The 11,317-nt window shown below is 27.7% G+C and overlaps 1 protein-coding gene across 1 annotated transcript; it reads left to right on the forward strand.

The window, feature by feature from the left end:
• Positions 1-2,705: 2,705 nt before the first annotated feature.
• Positions 2,706-9,425, forward strand: LOC111616404 (neurobeachin-like protein 1). The gene is made up of 2 exons (XM_023357821.1): positions 2,706-2,872; positions 8,357-9,425. The coding sequence occupies exons 1-2, from the start codon at positions 2,733-2,735 to the stop codon at positions 8,490-8,492; spliced, it is 276 nt and encodes a 91-aa protein (XP_023213589.1). The 5' UTR covers positions 2,706-2,732; the 3' UTR covers positions 8,493-9,425.
• The last annotated feature ends 1,892 nt before the right edge of the window (positions 9,426-11,317 follow it).

An 11,317-nucleotide genomic window follows, 5' to 3' on the forward strand; every position in this document is an offset into this window, starting at 1 on the left:
ATACGAATTTATAGTCGAAAATTTACATATTAATAAGAAAAAAGGACATTGAGGCAATTTAATTAAACATTAATATTCCAATTTGGGTCTCATTCAATGGAATGGAGGCCTCAAAAATCCTTTGCTCCATTGATTGGACCTTCCTCAACTCGCCTATTTCTCCTCAGAAACTTACTGATAAAATTAACAACTTGTTTTATGCCACTATTAAAAAATTATTACAATTCCGTAAAATAAACTCTTCTGCCAATGGATGGTTTCCTCTACACTTAAAGAAATTATCCAATATGGTCAGAAAACAATGGAGCAAATGGAAATGTTATGATAACCCTCGTGACTTATACTTACATAGAATATTGCAACAACATTATTACCAGGAACATTGTATTGCTTTTCTAGAATATTTTAACAGAACTGTGTCTAACTTTGCCGCTGATCCTTGTACTTCTGGCATTTCATTCCTAACTTTTCAAAAAAAAAACCTCCTCACAAAAATCTATTTCAGACGATAAAATATATGATATATTTAATAATATTAAATCTAGATATTTTTGCATTTTACCTGAAGCTAAGGTTCATTCCCTATCCTTTCAACAATGTAAACATAATTTTTTTTAATTTCTTTTTCCGATGTTTAAGTCTGCCGTAGATAGCCTAAACAACTCGAATTATAGTCCAGACTCAATTCTTTAAAAAGTTAAAGGCAATTCCGCTGTTGTTCTCTCCAAACTCTTCACAACTTTATTAAACTCTAGTCTCATTCAAAATCAATGGTTAATCTCTAATATAAAGGTTCTCCCCAAAAAAGATAATTCCTTTAGACCAATAACTATTCTATCAGCCATATTAAGAAATTTGCTTATATAACAAAATCTATACCCAAATTACCTCCAGATTCTCCCTCATCAACACTCTGGCATCCGTAACCTTTCTACTACTACTAATCTTCTTGAAACAACTTATACTATTTTGCAAAATTTTGAGAACAAAAAATCCACCTACATAATTTATATTGACATTTCCAAAGCCCTTTGACTCTATCATTCCTAAATTACTACTTCAGACTCTAATTGATTATTTTGATTTAGATCCTGCTCTTTACTGTTGGTTAAACAATTACCATTTATCCAGACTATGTAAGATTCACATTGGTGACTTTGATTTTTTCTCTTTCTCTCCTATCTGTGGCATACCTCAAGGATCTATACTAAGCATGCTTTTTTTCTCAGCTTATATAGATAAATTACTAATCAACCCCCACTCTAAAGTAATTGCCTATGCCAATGACATCAAAATTTTATCCAATGANACCTACATAATTTATATTGACATCTCCCAAGCCTTTGATTCTATCATTCCTAAATTACTACTTCAGACTCTAAGTAATTATTTTTATTTAGATCCCGCTCTTTACTGTTGGTTAAACAATTACTATTTATCCAGACTATGTAAGATTCACATTGGTGACTTTGATTTCTTCCCTTTTTCTCCTATCTGTGGCATACCTCAAGGATCTGTACTAAGCATGCTTTTTTTCTCAGCTTATATAGATAAATTACTAACCAACCACCACTCTAAAGTAATTGCCTACGCCGATGACATCAAAATTTTATCCAATGATCCTTCCTCCCTTCAGATCACTGTCAATTCTTTACGTTCTAATCTTGCCAGTTATAATCTAAAAATCAACATCCATAAAACTGTCATTATGTGTTTTTCTCTACTTCGCAATCCCTACCATCCTTCCATATTTATTGATTCTTCTAAAATAAACTATGTCCAGTCTCATCGTGGCCTTGGTATCATATTTGATGAAAAATTAATATTCCATGATCATATCTCTTACATTATTTTGCAATTAGACGTGGCTTTATCTGGCGTTTTTGCAAAAATATCTCTTCAAAGACCGTACTCAGAACAATTTTCTTTACTAATTTTCAATCAATAGTCAATTATTGTTTACCAGTCTGGGCCATGGCTGCCCCTTATCTGATTCAAAAAATACAATCTGAATTAAATAAAGTTTGTTTTCTGATAAACAAATTTTGCAATTTACCCTTTACTGACAACTACAATGTGGCAAGAGTTCACCTTGGTCTTCCAAATCTTTCTGATCGTTTAAAATATTTTGACTGCATTCTCTGCTTTAAATACTTCTATGATCTAATTTTAAATTACTGGCTAGGTCTCCGCATCCCTACTGTAAGAACCTGTAATACATCATGCTTCTTCATCCCATTTTTTCGCCTTTCTCTTTCACAAAGATCGTTTTTTTACCGTATAGCATCTCACATACAGCCTGTTGAACCTTACCTATATCGTGATTTTAATTTTTTTAAAAATAAATGTAAATGTAGTTTATATAATATATAATGTAACTGTTGTTTTACTTTATTTATAATTTTTTTTATTTTATGTCTGTTATATCTTTTATATTTTGTAATATTATTTTATTTTATTGGGGATCATTTTTTTGTTATTAGGGGAGTGGAATACAGTCATCTCTGACGTTTCTAATTAAATGTACAGAACAAATATCAAAGAATTTGGTATCAATACATACTTCAGAAATTAAAACATTTTGCTGAAGTATATTCTTATGTTTATAATGCTTAGTCATATGTGTTTAGAAAATAAAAAACTACTTAATTTTTTTACACTTCTAATATTTGCAATTTAAACTTTTCTATATAATTTAATACAAAAAATTAATTTTATTTTAGAAATATGGAATGCTTCATGTTTTTACTATAAATGGAAAATATCTCTGTCATCGAGAGCTGTCTTCATCTATTATAGGAATGTGCATCTCTGGAAATTATTTGGTTACTGGTGATTCAAGTGGAATGTTAAATGTTTTTGAAATTTATGGGTAACTTTTTAATTTTCTTAAATATATTTAATATAATTTCTCTTTCTTATTTGCAATAGGATTTTTTCAAGAATATAAATAATATAATGTGTGGATAACCCATTTGTGTTTAAAAGGCAATTTGAAAATATATTATATTGCTGACTTTAAATTGCAGTTATGAACTTATCAAACAGCTTTTGTTTGTCTAAAGTCACTAAGAGCATATTTAAAAAATGTGAAAAATCTTTTGTATGCCATGGACATATATTCATCTGCCAGCACAATTTTTCAAAAACCATGTTTAGTCTGTTCAATTCATGCTTTAATTGATATTATTTGACACTCCTATTTTAATTTGTATTGTGAAAGCTGATAAATTTCTCATAATTATCATCCTCTTACATAATGATGATATTTCAGACAACTTTGATGGTTGTTTGATGTGATAATTGTCATCATAATCTAAATATATAAAATTACTTGTCCTGACTGACTGATTGATTCATCATTGCCCAGAGCAAACCGCTTAACCTAAAGAGATGAAATTTGGTACACAGTTAGGGTATGCCATGAGAATGCACACTAAGAAGGGATTTTTGGAAATTCTGTGGGGAGGGAATTTCCAAAAATCCCTTCTTAAAGAGAAAGGGAAAGGATTAAGGCTTAACCTGAAGAAAGGCTTCTACTGTACTATTTTAGATGCAATTTTTTGTTTTCAACTACATTTAGTCTTCATTGAGTACTTAGGTGTATTAAATTGATAACACTTCAGACATTGTTATAAATATTTTTATATATTTTTATTTTTTGACCAAATGTTTGAACCGTTTTAAATTCAAATTTGTTATTGTATATTGGTTCGATTATAGAACGATTATAAACGTTCCAGAAAATTGATGAATACCTGAAAGAAGGTGAATATTAACACTAATGACATCTTTTTTGGTGAATTTTTCTGTTTTGTGAATCACAATCATATTTTATGCATTAAACTTTACCATTAGTGAAAAAACATTTACCACTGATCAGAACAATGAATTTTTAGATATAAGAAAGAGATTTAAATGTGACAAGATTGTAAGAATATAATTATAAATTATATTTTTCCTATTATAATTGATTTTGAAATTTTGTTTTCAAATAATAAATTGAAAAATAAACATAAAAAAACAATTTGCTGTTATCAGCTAACATGTTTTAATGATGTTTGCTATGGTTTGTGTATGATAAGTCATTTAGCTGTTCTCATTTTGTGAAATGGCAGTGGAAATGAAATTTGCTATTCAAAAATAAATCATTTTCACATTCTACATTCACTAGGGAATGCATGAATATCTATTTCAACTAAGTTTAAGTTTGCCTCGGTGAATAAAAAATGAGCAGTTCACCTTCCAACCTGTCATTGAATATTGTGGACATTAACATTTATTATCTTTTTGATTTATTTTATATTTAACTTATCTGATGTTTGTTATTATTATTATATACTTCATTATAATAAAACAGAAATGAAATAATAAAATTACATGCCTAGTGAAAGATTAAAAAATTTATTTACAGTTTTTTTGCTTCACTTATTTTATAATTACATCTGCAAGAAAGTATAATAGAAAAACATTTTAATATCTAAGATGGTATCTTCTAAACTGTATACAATCAATAGGCTGCTCCAAAGGCATGAGGACAGCCTGTATTATTGCATTCACTGGAACAGGTCATGCAATAATACACATCTATACTTAACTACAGCTGTACTGGATCAAATGTACTAGAAATAGAATGTTTTCAGTTTACACCTAAAATCTTTGTCAGGCACTATCTGATTCAAACAAGGAATAATTCAAATCTGAATGTACCAATTCAATGCTGATAGACAAATTATGTAATTAATCATAAATTTAAATCATAATGTGCTAGCCAAGCATGAGATATGCATTTTTCTTCTTTAAAATTGATGTAGTGACCATTCTTGTCCACTTTAATTAATTAATTAAGAGAGTTAGAAGTCCTTGAAATCTTTAATTAACAGGTGGTTTTTAAATTGTTCTTTGAGAGTCATAGAGAGAAGAAAACTACTGGAAACTTATCATCTTTCAAGATCCAAGTTTAACTACCTATATTGAATCCAATAATAATTTCACTGTATTAAACTTTTTTCTGTCTGATTTAAAAAAGTAGGTTCTATTAACAATTAAAACATAAATTGATACATAGAGCATGAATGGGAGTAGACTAAAGGCATGGCAAATGCATATGTGCTTTTGGTGATTTCTGGAAAAATTGCAATGGCAGCAAACAAAGGATTTTCCGTGTTTTCTAAAGATGTTCTTAAAAATGAAAAAGCTGTTTGAGCAGTTTGTAACAAATTACAAGTTTAAAAACCAATAGGTAACCTACACCTGCACTCACACACTTTTTTACAGATAATCAATGAGTTAATTGCACAGAATTAAGATATAGTTTGAGGCAAAATAAAATTTTTACTTTCATTATTTTATTTCTTTGCTTAAGAAATAATTTCCTTATTTTTTATTTGAAAACTTACATCATTTCTGTTACTAACTTATTCAATCCCAGTTTTTTCTAATCTACAGGGTGTCCCACTCGGGAGTACAACTTTAAAAATGTGAATTACTCACGAACGTGTGAACGTAAAGGCAAGCTGTAAGAACTGAACATACTTGTATTTAGTGGAAAACAAGTCCACATTATAAAAGGTGCTGAAAATGTCCTCTCCCAATGTCCGTGCACAAGAAAATGTGATGCTCCATATTTGAGAATGTCCTCTGCAACATGTCACTGTTGACGGCAGCAATTTCATACTCAATGTTTGCTTTCAGTTGTTCAATGGTCCTGGGTTTGCTTGCATACACCTTGCCCTTTAAATATTCCCATATAAAAAAATCTGAGTGAGTTAAATCGGGTGATTGAGGTGGCCCCAAACCTTTTGAGATCACCTTGTCTCCAAAAAATGATTGGATCTCTTCCATACTGGCATGAGAGGTATGGCACGTTGCCCCATCCTGTTGAAAGTAACCTTCTTGAAATTCATAGTTGTCCAGTTGTTTCACAAATTCATCAAATATGGATGAGTATTGGTCAGTGTTCACAGTCTCGTCAAAGAAAATTGGATCAATGATCCGAGAACAAGAAATCACGCACCACACTCCGATCTTCTGATCATTCTAATGAATTCTTCATTAAATAAGGAATATTTTGAACCTTGTTGCATGATGATACATGCATGTGTTCGTGAGTAATTTGCATTTTTAAAGTTGTACTCCCGTGTGGGACACCCTGTATTTATTGAAGACCATCAACATGATGGTCTTATCTCACTAAATCTATTATAAAGGCTTATTTTTTTGTTTTTATTTAATTCTTTAAACACAATTCCATATCAGGTAATGTATAATGTAGCTTATATGGTGTAAGGAGTACAAAATGGGGAATTTCATAATTTTGAACAAGTAATTTGAAAGTAGTGAGAACATGATTAGACCTATTCTAACTATTATCATATTGTAAACATAAGTATATTCATTGATAAAATTAAATTTTAAAATAGTGTTTTAAATGAAAACTCATGCAGGGTGCACAATAGTCTTAAGTCATTTAAATAACTTTTTGAATGAAGATATCTAAAGCTATGGAAGTGAGGTACAGTCGACCCCCCATAACACTGTTGATTATTCCGTTTTATATGAATTCCATGTTGTATGAGTCACTTAGATTTTACAAATATGTGTGTCAGGCTGTGAACGACACACATATTTGTAAAATCTAAGTGACTCATACAACATGGAATTCATATAAAACAGAATAATCAACAGTGTTATAGGGGGGTCGACTGTATTGGTATAGTAAAATGATCATGTGCCTGATGGTAGCACCCTTAGCAAATAAAATTAGAAAATTAGCATTACTATCTCTGACTGTGAGAGATACAAAAAAAAAAGTAAATGAGAAAGTTGCAGAGCGTTAACAAATTAGTAGGAAATGACATTTCATAGAAACAGATGATACAAATAAAGGCTGGAAACTCTATACATGATGCTAAATTTATATATGAACAGTACACTCTAATATGCAAAAGATGGCTGTGATGTGACACTTCCCTCCTGCAAATAAAAGCTCAGGTCTGGCAATGTGCAATCAATCATCAGTTAACAGAAGACATGATATGCTTCAAAAAACTAACAAAAGATTACAGCAACAAACAACGAACAACAAAAGATCACAAGCTATACATAAAGAGTATTATGAGATGGTGCTGCTATACAGCAAATGTGGATGAAATGCTAGGAAAGCTGCATGAACAGCTAAGACAGCTATTTGACAACTAAGAGAGACTAGCAGTATTGTAGCTCATTCTCAAAGGGCAACCCAACAGTATAGATATGCAAATGTATCTCAGTTTTGTATTCATATTATTCATTTTTGTGAAATGTCATTCCCTACTAATTTAGTGATGCACTGTAATTTTCTTATTTATTGAGCTGCAATTTGAAAAAATGATAGACTTATAAATTCCCACTGTTGCTGTCTGTCCATCTTTCCTTAATCTCAAGAAAGATAAATGAAATTCAAGACCAGATATGGTTAGCTTAGGGGCAGGAGGTCCCAATTAACTATATGTGAACTTTTTATGCAAACCAGAAGTCATGTTATTTCAATTCAAAAATTTTCACTTGAAAGGATTAGATAGATACCAACACAAGTCCATTGCTAACAGAAAAATATGATGTACAGGGGCAAAATACTACAGTATTAATTTGAAGTGGCAAGCATTTATTTTAAATTAAATAATTTAAAAATATGATTAAAAATTGTAGCCCAGCATTGTGACAATGTCATAAAAACAGAATAAAAACAAGCAACTATTATCTCTTGTAGCTTTTGAGATAAGAATGCTAACTTCCAATTTTTAACACTAGGGACTACTGATGGTCTGATCTGTCAAGTGTATACTTTTCCATATCAGTATCTCACTTCCATAACTCTAGTTATCTTCATTCTAAAGTAGTATCTTAGGATTGTACTATGCACCATATATACATATTGCCTTGTAATCATGCTATTTAATTTTTATCTACATTGAGATTTGGAAGTGTATAAAAAAAATATTTTATGAATATTTTATTCTTAACTAATATATTGGTCTTTTTAGATGAGCCTTGAAAAACATTCTCATCTAAAAAGTATTAAAATTGTTTAAATTTACTATTGTGATTTATTTAAAATAGAGCTATCACAAAACATGGATTTAATTATAGAGTAAAATACACAATTATTTTGTACACAAAAATTAGTAATTTAATTTCAAATTTATAAAATTAATATTAGTATCATTACAACAGAAATTTAATATATAAGAGGAAGATAATGTCTGCATAAGAAATTGAGCATGAAAGCATATTTTAATTATCAGAAAACTAGTTATTAAAGTATTATTAAATTAAATTAAAAATACATTGATAAAAATATAACTTTTCTCAACAGGTTGAAATCTGCCACATCATTATCATTGCATATACCCATCTTAGCAGTAAGTGTTACTCCAGGAAATACACATATATTAGCAAGTCTGCAAGATGGTAAATTAATAGTAATTGGAATAGCATTTACTCCAGATTAAAAATATCATCTACAAATTAAAGTAACCATTCTAACATTCTTTATTTGTGATTGCTCAAGAATTGTTTATTTTTTATAGTCCTTCAGGAGAATTGATAATATTTAATTTTTTTAAGTGAGAATTCAATTAAAAATTATTTTAAAAGTAGTGATATAAACTGAAAAATTCATATTTTCTGAAGTGTATTGAAATTTTTAATTAAAAAAATTGTAAAATAATGTTTTTATGAAATAACCATAATAATTCTGTGTTGTTTGAACAGAATATAATAGCTTCTATAAATATTTAATTATGTAGCAGCTTAACCACAATATTTATGGGACCGAACCAATCTTTTCCAGAGTGAAAAAATAATTTCCAGACTATATATATATATACATTCTTGGTTATTTCTGAATTAAGTACTTATTAATTTAATATAATATAATACAGTACAATTTTTTGTGCTTTTTTGTCAATCAAATGAAAAAAAGATATACAATGTAGAGTTAAGAATTATTTCCTGCATAGTAAATTCCTCCATGAAAAAAAATTTTAACTGAAAAATACACATCTGTATACTTATTGTGTTCATGAAAATCTATTTCTATCCAAAAAAAATTAAATTTTTTATAAGCACAAAAATTCCAATACTGTAATGTGTGTCATTATTTAATTCAAATATTTTCTCTATAATATATTGAAATGATTAATTTGATATAAAAAGTAAATGAGTTTAAAAAAAAACAAAATAAAACCAAAAATTTGGATAAACTACCCAGTTTATAAAATAAAAACATATCTTTCACAATCTGCACTACAGTATATGTATTTATGAACATTATTATATTTGGTAAGTATTTACCTTATATAATATTGTAGGTCATGTGATCTTTCTTAAGATTAATGATATTCTTAGATTAAAAAAGTATATACAGTAGTACAGTACATGGTCATAAATTTTTCATAATTTCATATCATATGATGGGGTAGTTAATTAAAATTGTTATAAATAATAATGAATAGGTCAGAATGTAAATAAAGACTTTAGTATTTCTATATATCACAAATACAAGTTTGCCAATATTGACACTTGGCCAGAATGTCATAAAGAAAAGAGGGAGAAAAAAAGATTTAATTTTACAAAGAGTGAAAATACTATATTTATGTTGTTGTTGTTACTTTTATAAAAAAAAATACATAAATTGTTTATTATTAAAATATTTTGATTTAAATATTAAATGTTAAAAAATATATTTATTAATAATTATTTTATTATTGTAATAAGTTCCATTTAAATATGAAAGTGAAAGAGTTCCAATAAACTAAATATTATCTAAATAAATGTTATAAAAATATAAATGCTATTTTATTTTTTTGATAAAAATTAAATATAGAAAAGAATAAAACATTTTAAATATTTAAAGGCCATCCAAAATTGTGCAAATAATATATTTGTTTTTAAAAAATATTTTTATGTTGAAATAAGAAATTTTTTGTATTGAAATAAAAAAAAGGTAAAAATATATTAAAATAACCAATAAAATTCATTTATTTTTAATATATTAATTGGTTTAATATAATTTGATGTATATTGCTAAAATTTATTATCTTTAATAATAATAATTTAACGAAAGTCACAAATTTTTTCCAAAAATTCCTCTCATTTGTAATTTAACATTAAATAAAGAAGTTCATGTTTAATCATTTATCATTAATAGTTTTTCAATAAATGAATTATTTTATTATTTAATCAAGAATTGATGCTATGCAATTGTAATAATTATGTATTTGTTATATAATTGGTTGATTGTTACAAAAAAAAATAAATGGAATGATGAAATAAACTTTAAATTATGTTGAATTGTTTGAAAAATATAATTATTTTTAATTTTTCTCTAATCATTAATATACTAAAATAATTCATCAAAAAAATTTATAACTTTTCAGCCAAGAAATATATGAAATTTTATTTAATTTTAGGACTACATTTACTTAAAATATTTAAGAAATTATCAGTCTTCTGGTTTTAGAATTAAGATGCATAGAAAGAATAATAATGACTGTCTGCATTAGTGCAGCCAGGAATTTAACAAGAAGGGTTCAACTAAAAAAATGAAGAGATATGGAATGTTGTTTGAATAAAACTGCAACACAAAAATACACAAAATTAAGCTGTAGTATATATGTTGTTGTATATGATTGGTTTACAGCAATCAAATCTATTATATAAATAATAATCATATGAAATCACTGAACAAAACACACAAGTTTGAATTATTAGTTTCATATAAATAAAAACAAATGGGGGAAAAACTCAGGAAATTTGAAAATTTAATGTTTTGGGGACAAATATTATTGGTTATTTATTATTTATTTAAAAATTTAAAATATTTAGTTTAAATCTCTGTTAATTCATGGAGTTTGGCTGCAATTTTATTACTCCTGTTTAAAGTAATAACTCACTCTATTTTATTATATTACAAAAATTATGGTTCTATAGTCTAAATTTACACTAATGCCATGAATGGCTTTGGTTTACTTTTACACTTACATATAAACAAATTTCAATTGCTAAAAAAAAAAAAAAAAAACGGATATTAGTAGCAGGGACTGTAATTGCTGCTCCCTTGCATCCCCCAGTTGCATCACTACACCACTGCTCCTCTGATTCTGGCACAGATCAGAGGAGCAGTGATTCTGATTCTGATTCCTTTTCATTGACTATGATAATAGCTCATTCTCAATGTTCACATGTAAATTTTCTGATTCAAAGAAATGTATGAACTATTTGACTTTTTAAAAATTCATGCACTCATACTAAATCATTCATTGTATATTTTGAA

The sequence above is a fragment of the Centruroides sculpturatus genome, unplaced genomic scaffold (assembly GCF_000671375.1).
Source record: "Centruroides sculpturatus isolate CEXI.00-Female unplaced genomic scaffold, Cexi_2.0 scaffold3310, whole genome shotgun sequence".
Classification (NCBI taxonomy): domain Eukaryota; kingdom Metazoa; phylum Arthropoda; class Arachnida; order Scorpiones; family Buthidae; genus Centruroides; species Centruroides sculpturatus.